Raw genomic sequence first — 21,249 nt, 5'->3', positions numbered from 1 at the left:
CAAGTGAGTATGCGGTCGGGGCTGTTCCTCTTCCCTCACTGATGCAGGGTTCACAGGGACCTACGACGGGCAGGTGAATTTCCACAGGTGAGTAGACGGTCAAGGCCTTTCCTCTTCCCGCGCCGATGTAGGGTTCACAATGGTATGCGATGGACAGGTGAGTTTCCACAAGTGAGTATGCAGTCGGGGCTGTTCCTCTTCCCTCACTGATGCAGGGTTCACAGGGACCTACGACGGGCAGATGAATTTCCACAGGTGAGTAGACGGTCGAGGCCTTTCCTCTTCCCGCGCCGATGTAGGGTTCACAATGGTATGCGATGGACAGGTGAGTTTCCACAAGTGAGTAGATGGTCAGGGCTCTTCCTCTTCTCACACCGGTGCGCAGTTTACAGTGGCCTGCAAGGGACAGGGACGAACAGAATGGCGACTTCAAGCAGCGTGCGCAGTTCTCACATTCACTCTCTTGAGATGTCCCCTTTCCACTATGTGGACAGAGTGTGTTGCAGGAAGATGGGCACTTCACACGAGACAGGTGGGCTCTGGAGCTGCAGCAGACCTGAAGTCAACAGGCGGAACAGAGCTTCTTCAGACAGATGGATTATAGGGCGGCAGCAGACTCGAGTCGCAGGCTGAGCGAAGCTTATGTGTTGCAGGGGACAGATAACTTCACACCATGCAGACGGACTTGGGGTTGTAGCAGACTGAAGTCGCAGGCTGGGCGGAGTGTCTCTAGGACAGACAGAATCACTTTAACAGCAGTATACAGTGCTCACGTGTGTTGCAGGGGACAGATAACTTCACACCATGCAGATGGACTTGGGGTTGTAGCAGACTGAAGTCGCAGGCTGGGCGGAGTTTCTCTAGGACAGACAGAATCACTTTAACAGCAGTATACAGTGCTCACGTGTGTTGCAGGGGACAGATAACTTCACACCATGCAGATGGACTTGGGGTTGTAGCAGACTGAAGTCGCAGGCTGGACAGAATTTCTCTAGGACAGACAGAATCGACTTCAACAGCAGTATACAGTGCTCACGTGTGTTGCAGGGGACAGATAACTTCACACCATGCAGATGGACTTGGGGTTGTAGCAGACTGAAGTCGCAGGCTGGGCGGAGTTTCTCTAGGACAGACAGAATCAACTTCAACAGCAGTATACAGTGCTCACGTGTGTTGCAGGGGACAGATAACTTCACACCATGCAAATGGACTTGGGGTTGTAACAGACTCGAAGTCACAGGCTGGGCGGAGTTTCTCTAGGACAGACAGAATCAACTTTAACAGCAGTATACAGTGCTCACGTGTGTTGCAGGGGACAGATAACTTCACACCATGCAAATGGACTTGGGGTTATAACAAACTCGAAGTCGCAGGCTGGGCGGAGTTTCTCTAGGACAGACAGAATCAACTTTAACAGCAGTATACAGTGCTCACGGGTGTTGCAGGGGACAGATAACTTCACACCATGCAAATGGACTTGGGGTTATAACAGACTCGAAGTCGCAGGCTGGCGGAGTTTCTCTAGGACAGACAGAATCAACTTTAACAGCAGTATACAGTGCTCACGTGTGTTGCAGGGGACAGATAACTTCACACAATGCAGATGGACTTGGGGTTGTAGCAGACTGAAGTCGCAGGCTGGGCGGAGTTTCTCTAGGACAGACAGAATCAACTTCAACAGCAGTATACAGTGCTCACGTGTGTTGCAGGGGACAGATAACTTCACACCATGCAAATGGACTTGGGGTTGTAACAGACTCGAAGTCACAGGCTGGGCGGAGTTTCTCTAGGACAGACAGAATCAACTTTAACAGCAGTATACAGTGCTCACGTGTGTTGCAGGGGACAGATAACTTCACACCATGCAGATGGACTTGGGGTTGTAGCAGACTGAAGTCGCAGGCTGGGCGGAGTTTCTCTAGGACAGACAGAATCAACTTCAACAGCAGTATACAGTGCTCACGTGTGTCGCAGGGGGCAGATAACTTCACACCATGCAAATGGACTTGGGGTTATAACAAACTCGAAGTCGCAGGCTGGGCGGAGTTTCTCTAGGACAGACAGAATCAACTTTAACAGCAGTATACAGTGCTCACGGGTGTTGCAGGGGACAGATAACTTCACACCATGCAAATGGACTTGGGGTTATAACAGACTCGAAGTCGCAGGCTGGCGGAGTTTCTCTAGGACAGACAGAATCAACTTTAACAGCAGTATACAGTGCTCACGTGTGTTGCAGGGGACAGATAACTTCACACCATGCAGATGGACTTGGGGTTGTAGCAGACTGAAGTCGCAGGCTGGGCGGAGTTCCTCTAGGACAGACAGAATCAACTTCAACAGCAGTATACAGTGCTCACGTGTGTTGCAGGGGACGGATAACTTCACACCATGCAGATGGACTTGGGGTTATAGCAGACTCGAAGTCGCAGGCTGGCGGAGTTTCTCTAGGGCAGACAGAATCAACTTCAACAGCAAGTTAGTTTGACTCACGGATGCTGTTCCTTCTAGTCCTCAACAGATGGGGCCAATCGACATTATCAAGCTCCAGTTACTGACAGTAGACCAGCACTGCACGTGGGGAGTGCACGGCAAAAGAGAATAAATCTTCCACACACACACACACACACGGCACTTTTACTCCAAACATGCAACGTGAAGGGGAGAACCGTCAATTTAGCACTGCAATCCACTTCAATAAGTGCAAATAAGGCCAGCACTCACCCAGAGGCCTCCGTGCCACAAGCAACGAGCTTCAATGTTGGGAAAAAGGGTGTCTCGGGGCTTTCCTCCACAGACATAGACAGGATTCACATCACCGTTCCAATACGGGGGAAGAGGATAGGAGATCGCACATTAATCAGTGTAATTCACTCAGTGACGTTTAGAGAGCACAATCAAAACACTCCAATCCACCTTAAATTCAGTGTTGAAACATGTAGGTAAGAGATCCAATGGTACGATTACTTATCTCTCTCCCTTCCAGGCGAACGGGGTATTTTCACAACTCTTTCACACTCCTCGAATCCCATCCAACACACTTGCCCCTGCACACCACAATTCTTCTCTGCAACACTCAAATGGAACGACGTCTCACGGGGGAAAAACACACAACAGTCTCTCTTCACTGGCTTTTTATATCCTTCTCAATGCCCACATGGCTTCGTCATGGCTCTAGATTAATTTCCCACACCTGGTGTCAATTTCCTCATCCCGGTTGGCAGGGCAACAGGAATACACTTACACGGGGGGTAGTGTTTCCTTGTTATTATACCGGAGGGGACACAATTGCGGCGAACTTTAGTTCCGCCCTCATTTGTCACACCGTGACATACTCCCCCGCCAAACCGTTCTAGTCCCGAGAACGGGAGCCGGACACCCAGTCTCCATATCTAGCTGGGGGCCGACCTCGGTTCTCCCGCTGGGGCCGCCTGGATGGAGAAATAGGCTCTTCAGGCCGTGGCTCTATGCCTAGTCCCCTCGGGACCACCGCCCATCCTACCAACTGGGGCATCCATGCTGTTTCACCGGGGGGCTTTTCGGCAGCAGGAGTCGGATAGTTCGGACAGGGGCGAATCAGGTTGCGATGCAACACCCGCTCTGGACCGGCTCTCCCTTCGGGACGGATGGCATAAACCGGCTGGTCTGGGTGTGGTTGCCGCTGGACTACATAGGGCTGTGACTCCCACCGGTCGCTTAGTTTGCCCTTCCCCTGGCGACAGTTGTCCCTTACCAATACTCTCTCCCCTGGTAGTAGCGGTGCTTCCCGAGCCGTCCGGTCGTATAGCCTTTTGTTCTTCGCTGCAGCCCGATTGATCTGATCCGAGACCTGCTCATAAGCCGACTGAAGGCGCTGGTGGTGCCTGGTCACCCAATCGGTCAGACTGCTCCCTTCTTCCGCCGCCATGGTCCCCAAGAGCAAATCAGTTGGAAGCCTCACATGCCTTCCAAACATCAGGTAAGTTGGGGCGTAGCCCGTAGTACTGTGTACGCTATTGTTGTATGCCTGAACTAATGCCGGAAGTCTGTCGGCCCAATGGCCCTGCTGGTCCTCCTCCAGGGTCCCCAGCAGGCTCAGCAGCGTCTGGTTAAACCTCTCACACCCCCCGTTCCCTTGGGGGTGATAAGGGGTCGTATGGGTCTTCTTCCCTCCATACAGCTGGCACAGCTCGTGTATCACCCTGGACTCAAAGTTAGGCCCCTGATCAGAATGGAGTACTTCGGGACACCCGAACGGCTGAATTACGTACTTCCACAGGGCGTTGGCGGTGGTAATGGCAGTCTGATCTAGGGTCGGAACGGCCCAAGCGTACTTCGTGAACAGGTCCGTCACCACAAGGATATACTGGATCCGGTCCACTGGCCGACCCAGGGTCAGATAGTCCATAGCGACAATGTGCAAGGGTGCCTTGGCCTGAATTGGAACCAGGGGAGCCCGTACCTCTTTCCTGGTCTTAAACAATATACAGCGTGGACACTTCTGTAGATAGGCCCTCGTTGTGCCCTCCATTCCGGGCCAGTAGAAGTGTCGCCGTAATAAGGCTGTCGTCCTCTCCTGCCCTTGATGCCCCATCCTGGTGTGATAGGCTTCCAACAACGCTGGCCAGCGTCCCTCGGGGACCACCACCTGACAGACCTTGTCGCCCCACTTGGGATCTTGAAGGGCCCTGCAGATCACCCCTTCCTTCAAGTAGAGTCTCTCTCTCTGGCCCAACAGTCCTCGCACTGTCCGGGTCTGAGCTCGGCATTCCGCACCGTCGGGCCATGCCTTCCGCCTCAGCCAAGTCCGGACCACCAGCAGATCCTCGTCTTCGCCCTGCCATACCCTCCAGCGCTGCGGGTCCCATCCCCAACAACACGGGGGTTCTTCCAAGGGCTGGCCTGGTGCCTCCACAATCCCCACCATTAGTCCTTCGTCATGTCCTGCTTCATGAGCCAATACCGGGCCCGATGATCCTTCCTCTGGCAGCCTAGATAGGACATCGGCGTTGGTATGTTCCCTCCCTGGCCGGTATTGGAGCTGGTAATCGAAGTTCGCCAGTTGTGCCACCCATCTCTGTTCTACCGCCCCCAGCTTGGCGGTCTGCAGATGTACGAGCGGATTATTGTCCGTAACCACTTGCACCCTGGCTCCCCACAGGTAATCTTTAAATTTTTCACTCACCGCCCACTTCATTGCCAGCAGCTCGAGTTTAAAGGAACTGTAATTGGCGTCGTTTCTCTCGGTGGGGTGCAGGCTTCGGCTCGCATAAGCGATTACCCTCTCCTTTCCTTGTTGCTTCTGAGCCAGGACAGCTCCTAAGCCCAGGTTACTGGCATCTGTGTTCAGGATAAAAGGCTGTGTGAAGTCGGCAAAAGCCAAAATCGGGGCCTGTAGTAACTCCTGTTTGAGCCTCTGAAAGGCCTCCTCACACGCCGGATCCCACTGGATTGATGGCGACCCTCGACCCCGAACTCGTCCCGTACCTCCCAGCAGCTGATTGATCGGCTTGGCGATTCTGGAGAAGTCTTTAATGAATCGCCTATAATATCCGACGAAGCCCAGGAAGGATCTAACCTGCCGTACCGTCTTAGGGGTGGCCCACCCCTGCACAGCCGCCACCTTCTCCGGATCGACAGAAATCCCTCCAGCACTCACAATGTGGCCCAAGAATTTTACCTCCTTTCGGAAAAGCTGACATTTATCCGGCTGGAGTTTCAGCCCATACCTCTCCAGGGAGAGAAAGACCTGTTCCAGATGTTGGAGATGGGACCCGAAATCCGGAGAATAGACGATCACGTCGTCGAGGTAGACGAGCGTGGTCTCCATTAGTTGGCCGCCCAGGCAACGCTGCATGAGCCGTTGGAAGGTGGCTGGGGCGTTGCAGAGGCCAAAGGGCATCCGGTCCCACTCATATAACCCAAAGGGGGTAGTGAACGCAGTCTTCTCCCTGTCCCGCTCATCCACCTGGACTTGCCAGTATCCGCTGGCCAGATCGAGTGTCGAATACCAAGCTGCTTGTGTAAGGCTGGTGAGAGAATCTTCCACTCGGGGCAGTGGGAAAGCATCCCTTTTGGTCACCTGGTTGAGCCGCCGGTAGTCCACGCAGAACCTCCAAGAACCATTTTTCTTCCGTACCAGTACTATCGGCGCGGCCCAAGGACTGCTGCTCTCCCGGATAATTCCCTTATCCAACATCCCCCTCAGGAGGGTGCGAACCTCTGAGTACAGGGTCGGAGGCACGGGTCGATAACGCTCCCTGCTGGGTGTGGCCTCTCCGGTGGGGATCTGGTGCTTAACTGCATCCGTACGGCCGTAGTCCTCGTCGTGGGTAGAGAACAAATGTTGCCATTTCGTCAAGAAACATTGGAGTTGTTGGACTTGGTCCTCTTTCAATCCCTCTCCACGTAACGACTCTCCTTCCAGGTGTGTCGGCAGTCTTCCTCCAACCTCTTCCACGTGTCGACCCGTTTGTGCCAGGGCCACCTCTACCACTGTTGGACTTACTCGACAGAATTCCACTTCTCCCTGTTCTCGAATTTGATGGGGCTTCACCGAGGTAACTCGGGCTAGGCGTTGGTGGCGGTATAGGTGGATTGGGAAAGAATTTGTATTTCAGACTCTAACTGAGACTCGGCCTCTCCTTGCGGACGCCAGCCCCCGAGCAACTTCCACCTTGGGGCCATCCGGGTAGGGCTCCACCAAAACCCACTCCTGGGGGCTATAAAGCCGAGAGGGCACCCTGGCCCAGACCACGGCTTCACTTCGAGCGGGAACGGACAAGGCATAACGGCAGGCCACTCTCCCAGTACTCTCCCGTTCGCCCTGCTGCTCGGCCAGGCAAACCCGGCGACAGTCGGCTCTCACCCGATCCCACTCCTGGCCGTCTGATGACGAGGCAGCTCGCACTGGTCTGCCCCGGAACAGTTCCTCCCAACACTCAGAGATCACGTTCATGCCCAGTAGGGCCCGATGAGACCCCAGACAGCCATCTCGCACCACCACTACTCCCTTCTGGGGCACCACAACCCCGTGTATCTCCAGATCCATCACCAAATATCCAACGTATGGTATGTCAAGTCCATTTGCCCCACGCAGGGTCAACCAGGGGGCTTCGGCCGTCGACCGACCCTGGGCACCAAATAACTCATGAGTCAGGCTCTCCGCAAACAAGGTTACTTGCGACCCGGTGTCCAGGAGACATTGTACTTCCCGGCCGTTGACCTGAATCGCCACAACCGGGCAACGGCCCACCAGGTGTTCGTTGGGGAGTGTGGGAAGCTGAGGGTCTAACAAGGGGGTCCCGACCACTTGACCCACAGTGGCCGGATGCTCTAAAAACCCCCCTGCGATGCCCGTCTGGAGGAGCACTGACGGAAGTAATGACCCGGTTCTCCACAGTTATTGCAGAGAGGACGACCCTGTTCATCCCACTGGAATCGAGGCCCCAAAGGCCGAAGTGGACGGCGCTCTGGGAGATGGCCCCCATCGGAGTACGCCCGCTCCCGTGGCGGAGGCAATGAACGGGGATGTTCTCGGCGAAGTTCTGCCACGAGGGACTTAGACAGTTCGGACAGTTGCTCACGTACGTCCTTCTTCAGCTCCTCCCGAAGGGCCTGTTTCCAGTCCGATATAGCAGGGGGCGGTGGAACACTAGTGGCATTGGTGGCCAGACAACTGGGAGGGTCTACGCTCGCAGCATGGTCACGTTCAAGGGCTAAAGCTTCTCCACGCAGCTCTTCAAAAGTGAGGTCGGGTTCTCGTCGTAGTTGGACCCGCAGACTCTGACGCACAGGGCCTTCTCGTAATCCTAATAGAAACTGATCTCTCAACAGGACTTCCTCATCACCCAGACCGTGATCCTGTCTTCCTTTCAAACGGGAGAACTGTTCCCTCAACTGTAGTGTGGATGCACGGACATTTTGTCGAGGCCCTTGTCTACAATTGAAAAACTGCGTTCGCAGGACAGCTACCGGGGTGGTGTCTCCATATTGCCCCGTGAGAAATTCAAAGATTGCTTGGGCCGTCGTTCGATTTGCTTCCGGCGCTGCCTGTACCTCTCTTCTTGCTTCTCCTTCCAGGGAATTTAAAACAAACTGTACTTTCTGAGGGGCACTCAGACCTTGAAGTCCGGCTAAGTACTCGACCTGAGCTTTCCAACATGACAAACTCACTTCTGATCCGGGGCCTCCATACTTCTGGGCCCACGGGGCTCCCATAAAAATCGGCATCGCCGATTGCCGCACTACTGGCTCTTCTTCTTCAGCCATCTCGCTCTGATCGCTCAACTCAAGGTGGTACCCTGCCGACTAACGCCAAATCTGTCACAGGTCGGGATGGGCCAAGCCGGACTGCGCCCACCCCTGAACCAGGACCACCCTGAGGAGCGTGTCAGAGACGAGACGGAGACAGAATTTAAAGGGATAACAGTTCTTTTTATTAAAGTTAAATGTAATTTGAATAACCTAAACTAAAATTTTCCTTTCTTCTTCTTCCCAGGGATCGAGGCGATGCAGTGGTCTCCGGGGCCCACTCCCACGCCGGTACAGGATTCACAGTGGCCTGTGATGGACCGATGGGTTTCCACAAGCGAGTATGCGGTCGTGGCTGTTCCTCTTCCCTCACTGATGCAGGGTTCACAGGGACCTACGACGGGCAGGTGAATTTCAACAGGTGAGTAGACGGTCAAGGCCTTTCCTCTTCCCGCGCCGATGTAGGGTTCACAATGGTATGCGATGGACAGGTGAGTTTCCACAAGTGAGTAGATGGTCAGGGCTCTTCCTCTTCTCACACCGGTGCGCAGTTTACAGTGGCCTGCAAGGGACAGGGACGAACAGAATGGCGACTTCAAGCAGCGTGCGCAGTTCTCACATTCACTCTCTTGAGATGTCCCCTTTCCACTATGTGGACAGAGTGTGTTGCAGGAAGATGGGCACTTCACACGAGACAGGTGGGCTCTGGAGCTGCAGCAGACCTGAAGTCAACAGGCGGAACAGAGCTTCTTCAGACAGATGGATTATAGGGCGGCAGCAGACTCGAGTCGCAGGCTGAGCGAAGCTTATGTGTTGCAGGGGACAGATAACTTCACACCATGCAGACGGACTTGGGGTTGTAGCAGACTGAAGTCGCAGGCTGGGCGGAGTGTCTCTAGGACAGACAGAATCACTTTAACAGCAGTATACAGTGCTCACGTGTGTTGCAGGGGACAGATAACTTCACACCATGCAGATGGACTTGGGGTTGTAGCAGACTGAAGTCGCAGGCTGGGCGGAGTTTCTCTAGGACAGACAGAATCACTTTAACAGCAGTATACAGTGCTCACGTGTGTTGCAGGGGACAGATAACTTCACACCATGCAGATGGACTTGGGGTTGTAGCAGACTGAAGTCGCAGGCTGGGCGGAGTTTCTCTAGGACAGACAGAATCAACTTCAACAGCAGTATACAGTGCTCACGTGTGTTGCAGGGGACAGATAACTTCACACCATGCAAATGGACTTGGGGTTGTAACAGACTCGAAGTCACAGGCTGGGCGGAGTTTCTCTAGGACAGACAGAATCAACTTTAACAGCAGTATACAGTGCTCACGTGTGTTGCAGGGGACAGATAACTTCACACCATGCAGATGGACTTGGGGTTGTAGCAGACTGAAGTCGCAGGCTGGGCGGAGTTTCTCTAGGACAGACAGAATCAACTTCAACAGCAGTATACAGTGCTCACGTGTGTTGCAGGGGACAGATAACTTCACACCATGCAAATGGACTTGGGGTTGTAACAGACTCGAAGTCGCAGGCTGGGCGGAGTTTCTCTAGGACAGACAGAATCAACTTTAACAGCAGTATACAGTGCTCACGTGTGTTGCAGGGGACAGATAACTTCACACCATGCAAATGGACTTGGGGTTATAACAGACTCGAAGTCGCAGGCTGGCGGAGTTTCTCTAGGACAGACAGAATCAACTTCAACAGCAGTATACAGTGCTCACGTGTGTTGCAGGGGACGGATAACTTCACACCATGCAGATGGACTTGGGGTTGTAGCAGACTGAAGTCGCAGGCTGGGCGGAGTTCCTCTAGGACAGACAGAATCAACTTCAACAGCAGTATACAGTGCTCACGTGTGTTGCAGGGGACGGATAACTTCACACCATGCAGATGGACTTGGGGTTATAGCAGACTCGAAGTCGCAGGCTGGCGGAGTTTCTCTAGGGCAGACAGAATCAACTTCAACAGCAAGTTAGTTTGACTCACGGATGCTGTTCCTTCTAGTCCTCAACAGATGGGGCCGATCGACATTATCAAGCTCCAGTTACTGACAGTAGACCAGCACTGCACGTGGGGAGTGCACGGCAAAAGAGAATAAATCTTCCACACACACACACGGCACTTTTACTCCAAACATGCAACGTGAAGGGGAGAACCGTCAATTTAGCACTGCAATCCACTTCAATAAGTGCAAATAAGGCCAGCACTCACCCAGAGGCCTCCGTGCCACAAGCAACGAGCTTCAATGTTGGGAAAAAGGGTGTCTCGGGGCTTTCCTCCACAGACATAGACAGGATTCACATCACCGTTCCAATACGGGGGAAGAGGATAGGAGATCGCACATTAATCAGTGTAATTCACTCAGTGACGTTTAGATAGCACAATCAAAACACTCCAATCCACCTTAAATTCAGTGTTGAAACATGTAGGTAAGAGATCCAATGGTACGATTACTTATCTCTCTCCCTTCCAGGCGAACGGGGTATTTTCACAACTCTTTCACACTCCTCGAATCCCATCCAACACACTTGCCCCTGCACACCACAATTCTTCTCTGCAACACTCAAATGGAACGACGTCTCACGGGGGAAAAACACACAACAGTCTCTCTTCACTGGCTTTTTATATCCTTCTCAATGCCCACATGGCTTCGTCATGGCTCTAGATTAATTTCCCACACCTGGTGTCAATTTCCTCATCCCGGTTGGCAGGGCAACAGGAATACACTTGGGGGGGGGGGGGTAGTGTTTCCTTGTTATTATACCGGAGGGGACACAATTGCGGCGAACTTTAAATCAAATCAAATCAAGTATATTTGTATAGCGCTTTTCACAATACAGATTGTATCAAAGCAGCTTCACAGTATTAAAATAAAATAATACAACAAAGTTTGTTTCTAGTGGAATTTATTGATTGATAGAATAAAATTAAATATCCCCAAAATATCCCCAACTGAGCAAGCCAAAGGCAACAGTGGCAAGGAACCGAAAAAACTCCATCAAGCGGCCTAATGGTGTCCTAAAACTCCATCAGGTGACCTAATGGAGAAAAAAAAAACCTTGGGAGAACCCAGGCTCAGTCGGGGGCCAGTTCTCCTCTGGCATTTATGAACTAGAGGCCGGATTGTAGTTTGAAACTGTGAGATTAACAATATTATATGAATGCCTGGCTGAAAAGATGCGTCTTTAATCTAGTTTTAAACTGGGAGAGTGAGTCCGAGCAACGAACAGTATCAGGAAGGCTATTCCAGAGTTTTGGAGCCAAATGTGAAAATGCTCTCCCTCCTTTGGTGGGGATCTAGATATCCTAGGTATGACCAAAAGCCTTGAATTTATTGATCTTAAAGAGCGCGATGGATTATAGGGTGATAGAAGATCCGTTAAATAGACTGGAGCTAAGCCGTTTAGGGCTTTATAAGTCAGTAGCAATACCTTGTAATTAATACGGAACTTTATAGGTAACCAATGTAGTGATGATAAAATCGGTGTTATATGATCATATTTTCTTGATCTAGTAAGAACTCTAGCGGCTGCATTTTGGACTAACTGTAGCTTGTTTATTGAGGATGCAGGACAACCGGCTAATAAAGCATTACAGTAATCTAGTCTCGAGGTCATGAATGCATGAACTAACTTTTCTGCATCAGAAACTGATAGCATATTACGTAGCTTAGCAATGTTTCTAAGGTGGAAAAAGGCTGTTTTTATAACATACGAAATATGATTTTCAAAAGACAGGTTACAATCGAGTATAACACCCAGGTCTTTTACTGTAGAGGATAAAGTAACAGGACATCCTACGATGTCAAAGTTGTATTGTGAGAGGTTCTGTGGGCGGTTTTTTCTTGTCTGGATTTAATAATAGAAAATTACGCGTCATCCAATCTTTTATATCTTTAACACACTCTGTCAATTTGGATAATTTAGCGTTTTCATCCGGCCGTGATGAAATATATATTTGAGTGTCATCAGCATAACAATGGAAACTAATTCCATGTTTCCTTATAATATTTCCAAGTGGCAGCATATATATTGAGAATAATAGAGGGCCCAACACAGATCCCTGCGGCACTCCATAGTTTACTGGAATTATGATCGATTTTTCTCCATTTAAATAGACAAAATGGTAGCGGTCTGATAAGTATGATCTAAACCAGCTTAATGCTTGTCCTTGAACACCAGTATAATTTTGTAGTCGATCTAAGAGTATTGTATGATCTATAGTATCGAACGCAGCACTTAGATCAAGTAAAACTAGTATTGAGAAACAGCCTTGGTCAGAAGCTAAAAGTAAATCATTTGTGATTTTAACGAGCGCAGTTTCAGTGCTATGATGCGGCCTGAATCCTGACTGAAACTTTTCATAGATATCATTTTCTTGCAAGAAAGAGCCCAGTTGAGCGGACACAACTTTTTCTAGTATTTTAGACATAAAAGGTAGATTTGAAATGGGTCTATAATTTGCTAGATTATGCGGGTCTAATTGTGGTTTCTTAATGAGAGGTTTTATCACTGCCAGTTTAAATGTTCTTGGAACATGACCTAAAGATAAAGACGAGTTAATAATATTGAGGAGAGGCTCTTCTACTACAGGTAACACTTCTTTCAGTAGTTTAGTTGGTATAGGATCTAATAAACATGTTGTTGTTTTAGATGAAGTGATAAGTTTATTTAACTCTTTTTGTTCTATAGTTGTAAAGCACTGTAATTGTTCTTGCGGGGGGAAAATTGAGGCTGAATTATAAGGTGCGATTGAGGATTGAACGTTTACAATTGTGGTTCTGATGTTTTCTATTTTCTCAGTGAAGAAGTTCATGAAATCATTACTACTAAACTGTAACGGGATATTTTGTTCGGGTGACGTCTGTTTATTTGTTAGTCTAGCCACGGTGTTAAATAAAAACCTAGGATTGTTTTGGTTGTTTTCTATTAGTTTGCGGAGGTGCTCAGCCCTGGCCGCTTTTAGGGCCTTTTTATAACGTGACATACTGTCTTTCCACGCGATTCTAAAGACCTCTAAATTAGTTTGTTTCCATTTACGCTCTAAATTACGGGTTTCTCTCTTTAGAACATGCGTAGTATTATTGTACCATGGTGCTTTAATTTTCTCTGTGACCTTTTTTAATCTAACAGGTGCAACAACATCCAATGTTCTAGAGAGAATGGTGCTCATAGTGCTAGTTAGTTCTTCTAGTTCATCTGTTTGTTTGGGTTCAGGCAGCAGCTGAGACAGATCAGACAAGCAACTCGAGAAATTATCTATGGTGGATGGAAGGATTGTTCTGCCTGGTCGAAAACGCGGCGCCGCATGACATATTACAGCAGTACGTAATATGCAAGTTACCAAGTAATGGTCAGTGACATCATCACTTTGTGGAATGATATCTATATCGGTTGGATCGGTTCCATATGATATAATTAAATCGAGTGTGTGATTAAGACGATGAGTTGGTCCGGTGACGTTTTGTTTGACCCCAAAGGAATTTAATAAATCTATAAACGCAGCCCCTAACGCATCATTTGGATTATCTACGTGTATGTTAAAATCTCCAACAATTAATGCTTTATCTACATTGACCAATAGATCTGAGAGAAAATCTGCAAACTCTTTTAGGAAATCAGCGTAAGGCCCAGGCGGTCTATATACGGTAGCCAAGGCTAGAGATAATATGGATTTTTTTCTAACATCTAAGAGCGTAACATTTAGTACAAGTATTTCAAACGAAATAAACTTATAACCCGTTTTCTGAGTAACATTGAGAATATCTCTATAGACCGCTGCAACACCGCCGCCACGACCAATCAGACGGGGTTCGTGCTTATAGGAGTATCCTGATGGAGTAGACTCATTTAGACCGAAATAATCATTAGGTTTAAGCCAAGTTTCAGTAAGGCAAAGGACATCGAAGCTATTATCCGTGACTATTTCATTTACAATAACTGCCTTAGGTGTGAGTGATCTAATGTTTAGAAGACCTAGCTTTAGAAATTGTTTTTGTTTACTAATAGCAACATTTTCTGGTTTAATAACAATTAGATTTTTTCTAGATCCTGCAGTAGATTTATTATTTGATCTCACTAAACGAGGAATAGACACAGTTTCTATGCAATGTTCTACACTATTTATATCAGTTAATTTGGTGCAGCAGAGACTATGATTTGAACTTTTGGTTACTAGTCAAAAGGTATTTAACATTTTGGAGATGTTATCTGACAGAAGATCCGATCCGAATCTGCTTGGGTGTAAGCCATCGGCACGGTAAAGCCTAGGACGCTCCCAAAACAGATTCCAATTATTTACAAAGAGCAGTTTCTGCTCATTGCACCATGACATTAACCATTCATTTAGCGCGAATAATCTACTAAACTTTTCATGACCTAGTCGGTACGTGGGAAGCGGTCCTGACACAATGATCGTTATATCAGGCGATGTGCTGCGTACCGTATCGATCAGATTCCTGAAGTCTTTCTTCAGAACCTCTGTCTGTCGCAGCCTGATGTCGGCCCCTCCCGCGTGCAGGACCACAGTTCCGACGCGCTCGTTCAGAATCTCGGGAACGTGAGCAGCGATTTCAGAAACACGAGCACCAGGAAAGCAGTGACTATGCACCTTACTTTTATTTAACGTAGCTTGTACGTGTCGAACGATGGAATCACCGATGATCACAGCATCGCGTTCTGTTTCGCGAAGAGGGGAGAAGCGGTTTTGTGTGGATATCTCGAAAACCGGGAGGGTCGGAGAGAGTTTTCTTGGTCTAGACCTGACTCGCGTCTTCCGCTGCGGAAATATCCAGGCTTCGTGGTGGCATGTTGGAGCCGGCGTAAACGAGACCATGGCTGATCGCGGCCTCGACGCTCGTGACCGATGCTGAGAAACGCACGGAGTAGACGAGGTCGGAGTCAGCGGGTTAGTAACGTTGATCACTGATTTGTGTGCATCGGCGCGTGATGTTTCAAGAGCTAACCGCCGGTCTATCAGCTCGGCTTTTCTCACTAAAAGGTCGTGGATCTGTTTCTCAACAGCTTCCAGCTCAGACTGCAACGCGTGTAGCTCAAATGTGTCCTCACCTGCACCAAAAGGTAGACTACTTACATCTGATATATTCGCCATTTTAACAGATGGACAGTAAGTTAAGTTAGCAACGACGCTACCAGTGATGCTATCAATATTAATACTAATTTATGACTGAAGTCTTGGATATAATCCGTCTTTTTAGTGGTACAGGTGTAGAGTAGACGCACGATAGGCGAAAAAAATGTTTGTTTGTAAGTGAGTGTGGAGAAGACGCGTTCAGCCGTGATCCACAGGAGTAACCTATAAGAGTATCCGACGTTGGATCACTAATAGGCTTGAGACGCGTCTGCTCAACAGTCCGCGTTGTAACTATGAGGTGAGGAAAAATAGAAAATGTTCGTTGTAAGTGAGTTTAAAGAGAAATCAAGAATTATAAATCAATCGATGGAGCTCCAAAGACAACAACGCGTTCAGACGCGACGCATGCGCATGCGCATGTTCCGCCCGCAACTTTAGTTCCGCCCTCATTTGTCACACCGTGACATTATATACTACAAAACATGCCCGATGTTACAGTTACTGCACTTGCCGCCCAGAACAAAAGAGAACATCCCAATCGAGTGAAGGGATTGCTGAAACTGAAATGTATCACACACCTAATTCAGACTAAAACACATCTATTTAGCCTCACATACTGACTTTATTTGTAGTTCATACTGTTTTAATACTCTGTATTTTCTTTCTCATTTTTAGGAAAAGCACTTAATTGCATTGTTTATTTCTATACCAAATGTCATACACTTGCAATGAAACTAAAAATATAAACAACTACATCATTATGTTGATATCCTATATTTTTACAATAAAACTTACAACAAACATGTCTTCTAATATCCTCAGTTGTTGCGTATACCGAGCTGCATCGAACACATTTGTAAATTACTTTCCTTGAACCCATTGTGCGAGTTCACTTTAATACCGCGTGCTTTATATACATGTTGCTGCTGATTGGACTGCAGTTCTGACACACCCACCAAACAAGAGAAAACATATCTCAAACCCCGTTGCACACCGGTGCTGCGTTCCAGTCCAAAATTGTCATGCCCTTCACTCGCTAACTTCCCTCCGTCTCGTTCACTCGGATGTACGTCATTGCTTACGTTGCACAAGTGCCCACTACTGGCGGGAACTGCAATGGGCTGAACTGGAACGTCCTAAGCCCTTGATCACTTGGAATCAGCTGTGGAGTTGATTTATTATTTACATTTTTTTTTTTATCCTTTAAGAATTTGTTTAATGCAGCATCCAAATGTTTATGTGTTTGGGTTTTAAATAAAATAAAAAATATAATTAATATATCATAGAGTTGTCTGTTGTGGAGGTGATTAGACGAGATATGTGGTGACGTCACAGTCGTACTGCATTGAGGGACATATAGGTACCTGAAGTGTACATTTGAAGTAGACTCGCTCCCTCGGTCAAGATCGAGGGAACGAGGATCTTCCCTCGTCCACTTCACGAAGTGGAACGCACTTCAAAATGGCAGCAGGGATTCCCCCGAGGGGAAGTGCTTAGGGAAGTTCGCAAGTGCGTGTCTAAAAGTGGACTGGAACGCAGCATGGTGCACTCCGTTTCCAGGAAACATGACGTTCAACCCGGAAACCGTAGCAAAACGTTGCGCAACGTTTTGAACTTGAACGTGCCCCAGCTGTTCTCGGATCAGCCTGAACTCTGATTGGTTCTATTCACTAGCTAGGGTGGGACTTGAGATTTTATTGGGTCCTCCGCTGACTGAACTGAAGTGATTAATAACAATAGGACTAAACCATTTTTAGGGAGGGAAGGGAGAGGAGATTGTTTAAATTTCAAGGTTTTTTTTTTTTTTGGTTTTCAGTTTCACACAGAAAGAGACAAACACACAGACACGATGGAGGTGAAGCTGCTGTGTCTGACTGTTGTTCTTCTCTCCTCACCCCTCCTCACACTGTGTGACCCGCTGTGAGTATTAAACACACCGTTTGCTCATAGAGTTACTAATAATCAGTTTTTAAGATTTCAAACGCTGTGATTTGATCTCCTCAGGTTTGTTCTGTCAGCTCCTAATTTGCTGAGAGTGGGTTCCTCAGAGAACGTGTTTGTGGAGGCTCAGGATTACTCTGGAGGAAACCTGAACGTGAGGATCACAGTGAAGAACTTCCCAAAGAAAGACAGGGAGATACTGTCCAAACCAGTGACACTGACTGCAGAAAACAATTACCAGATCCTTACAGATATAAAGGTGAGAGCTACATAACAGTGCAGTGATCTTTAATTCTGATTAATTTATTATCAGATATAATTTAGGCTGACTGATTATATATTCTTTAGATCCCTGATGATAAGAACTTGTTCTCTGATGATCCTCTGGAGAAGCAGTATGTGTATCTACAAGCTCAGTTTCCATCCAAAACCCTGGAGAAAGTGGTCATGGTCTCATTCCAGACTGGATATATATTTGTACAGACAGACAAGCCCATCTACACGCCTGCTAGCACAGGTACGAGTATGTGCAAAAAAATTGGAAAAATACAACAAAGTGAATTTTAAACATGTTACATAAGCATAACATAATTGTTTATTATTAAAGTGACTGCTGCATGTATTCAGGGTTTGAATCTGAGTAAAAAACATCAGAACTCATATTTCAGTTTTTTGCTTTGACCTCTTTTGCAGTTCAATACAGGATTTTCTCTCTGACGCCCAACATGAAACCACTCAGTCAGACTGGAGTCACGGTGGAGATCATGGTACACACTTCTATAAGTGCACACTGTTATTACATGCGCGCATGCACACACACACACACACACACACACACACACACACACACACTTGAGACATTTCAGCTGTAATGGGCATCATTGCACTGCTGATCTCAGTAAACACACAGTGTTTAATGCTGATTTCTGTGTTTATGAAGAATCCACAAGGCATCACAGTTTCATCAGAGAAGATAGAACCAGTGAAAGGGATGAAGTCTGGAAGCTACGCCATTCCTGAGGTTGCCAGGTGTGTAAAACACTGACTGAAGATATTCAACCTGAGTGAACTTTATTTAATGATTCAATGATTTCTCTTTAATTTATCTACACAATACTCATAAATGTGATCTGTGTTATAAGATTCATTTGATCTGTTGTATAATGCTTATTTAAAAATGTTTTGAAATGTTTTTGTTTCAGTCTTGGGATCTGGAAAGTTGTCACTCGGTACACAGACACTCCTCAGAAGACGTTTACTGCAGACTTTGAGGTCAAAGAATATGGTAAGATGTGTGTCAACAAAATGTTTGTTGTGTAAATGCAATAAAAACTAAAATAATGTATTTATTTATTTGTGTCTTTTCTCTGGATTGGTTTATAGTGCCGCTAACATTTGAAGTCAGATTAAGACCCAGTAAGTCATTCTTCTATGTGAGTGACGAGAGCCTGACAGTCGACATTGAAGCCAAGTAAGACAACATATGTTCTGCTTCACTTTATTCAAAATGAATCTTTAATTTGTGAACACACTGATTTAAAATATATTTGTTTGTAAACTACAAAATAATGTGCTATGAGCAACCAAAACTTTTCATGAGTTGAGGTGGTAACTTCCAAAGAAATAAATACATTTATTTTATTTGGTTATTTTCTGTTTTACTGGTAGAACAAATATTGTTTCAGTTGTGTCTGACCCTTCTCACTAGATCTGCACTACACAATATGTGGTAACACTTTAATTAATTAATTAACCCTCTGGGGACCAAGCTGTTTTTGGGGTCCTTGAGATGTTCTGACATGCCTTGACATTTGTGCTTTTTTCAGTTATTTATAAACATGTTAATGGCAAAGGTGTAAATTCACTCTATATAGCACAAACAGGGCTACCATAATATGCGAGCAACGTGTATGTAGATGTTTGTATTTTTAAGAGAATAATGTTTATGCGTGGTTATTGAAAAAAATTAAAATGAAAGTTGCTGAATTAAGACCACAAAACACATATTAAATATGTGTCCACAAGACTTTTGACTAATGGATGTTGTCCCTTTGAGTTCTAGCTTCAAAATGATGTAAAAATAGTCTTGCTTTATCGTTCACAAAAAAAAATACATTGATTTAAATGGTGTAAAACAGGTTTTGCTTGGAAAGCCAATATGCGAGGGGGAGGAGTAGTTTACACCTTAGATTATGAATGTCCCACCCACTCTGCATAATGAGCCATTCACTCAGGTGTGATACTGACTGAGCCACAATGCAAGGACAAAAGATGTAGAAGAAGACTTATATTGACCATTTAAGATTTCGCTTACATCTCTCTTGTAAATATGTTTTGCTATTTTATTCAAAATGTTACAATTACAACAATAATTACAATTTCAACAATATTTCAAGTGTACTCTTTCTTTGTAAAAAAAAAAAAAAAAAAAAAAAGATTATAGGCCTACATTTTATCATATGTATTCATTAGTTTGAATATAGCCAACATTGGAACATCTAACATCTTAGTCTATGAATTTATTTTTGACAAAAATAGTATTTTTTTTGCAGTTTAATACGTTGCTTATACAAATACATTTTATTTCAACATATTCCAGTCGATTTTTACTCATCTCAGTAGGCTATAGCAAAGCAGTTTATTCTTTCACACACAGACGCGCGATTCATATTTAGGCTAAACAGTCTTTACAAATATGTCCCCTTCATTCATCTCGCAGAAAGGCGAGTCATATTATAGAAATGCGATTCATCTTTTTGCGGTTTACATAGGCCTACACTAACGTTATTCCATAACGTTATTCCACACGTGAGAAAAGAAAACAGCCTACCTCACTCCTCAGCGGAATCTGCTCCTCATTTCAGGAGATATTGCTCCTCATCAGCACTGTTCTGATAAGGTAGGCTATAATGTCTCACTCGCGAGGAGTCGCGACGTGCTTTGTTTACAGCTGATGTGGGCGTTTCACAGCTCTGAAATAGTTCTCAGAATTTGCGTTTGAATAGCACGCGCTCTCCGGGGAGTGGTCACATTACTGTGAATTAGGTCGTAATGAGCTCGACAGGAGTCGCTCTCTTTTTATACAGATTACAGAAGCTGAGAATATTTGTTTTTTATATAAATGACTTCATTTAAAAGATGCGATCTCAAGCTTTATGCCCGTGGGTCTGTTTGACTGAATTTTCGCGGAGTTATAGATCATTTTCGAACGCGTTTCAAATGGGAGTTTACTGACAGAGAGAAGCCAGAACTCGCATCATGTTAATTTTTCTTTATTTGTCAAAAAGCAAAACACTTTATTTTTATTGTGAGTATACAGAAAAAAAATAGAAACTGAACAGGATCGATTGATGTATTACACGAAAATGAAAGATCAAAATTAACAGAGCATTTAGTGTTTATTTTCATTGCTAAAAAAAAAAAACGAGCAAAACGCGCGGGCGCGTTTGTGGTCCCCAGAGGGTTAATACAGTTTGCTTAACATTTAAATGGTTTTGTAGGAGCAATTTATTGTACTGTAAAGCTTTTGTTGTCCACCGAGTGGCGCTGTGACATATTAGAATTAGAGTAACAAGAAGTGTGTGAGTCGGTAATGGGGAAGCTCACAGTTTTTGAGTGTGCTAAAGGGTAGTAAGGAACATGGTAGTCTCAGCCTCAGTGACAATCATGGATTGCACAATTTACTGGGAACACTTCAGGATTTGCAATGTCTGGAAGACGTGTGTGTTGTGTTCTTTAACTGTCCGCCTGGAAACAAATGTAGTAATGCCAAAACCCCTCGTGGAAGAAGAACGCCATTGTGTTTACAATGAGCACTTACCAGGATCAACTAAATGCTGCATTTCAAAAGTATGTGAAGTTCGCGGCTCCATTGTCGCAGTAAACTTTCACAGCATTCTTGAATGAATAATTTATTAGAAGAACGCCGGTCTGTTATTGTAGGGACATCGACTTTACATTTTCACACCTCTAA

At 46.4% G+C, this 21,249-nt stretch overlaps 1 protein-coding gene across 1 annotated transcript in view; it reads left to right on the top strand.

Moving 5' to 3' along the window:
- Positions 1 to 17,021: 17,021 nt before the first annotated feature.
- LOC311077824 (complement C3-like) overlaps positions 17,022 to 21,249 on the top strand; it is a 57,872-nt gene continuing 53,644 nt past the window's right edge. Inside the window, exons 1-7 of the mRNA XM_084106454.1 lie at positions 17,022 to 17,255; positions 17,340 to 17,535; positions 17,625 to 17,793; positions 17,970 to 18,043; positions 18,217 to 18,305; positions 18,479 to 18,561; positions 18,660 to 18,747. Of these exons, the coding sequence (XP_083962580.1) occupies positions 17,185 to 17,255; positions 17,340 to 17,535; positions 17,625 to 17,793; positions 17,970 to 18,043; positions 18,217 to 18,305; positions 18,479 to 18,561; positions 18,660 to 18,747 (770 nt within the window). The 5' untranslated portion in view covers positions 17,022 to 17,184. The remainder of the gene's footprint in view (positions 17,256 to 17,339; positions 17,536 to 17,624; positions 17,794 to 17,969; positions 18,044 to 18,216; positions 18,306 to 18,478; positions 18,562 to 18,659; positions 18,748 to 21,249) is intronic.

The sequence above is a fragment of the Abramis brama genome (genome assembly GCF_963993115.1).
Source record: "Abramis brama genome assembly, chromosome: 2".
Lineage (NCBI taxonomy): Eukaryota > Metazoa > Chordata > Actinopteri > Cypriniformes > Leuciscidae > Abramis > Abramis brama.
This window is presented reverse-complemented; position numbering and strand designations above follow the sequence as displayed.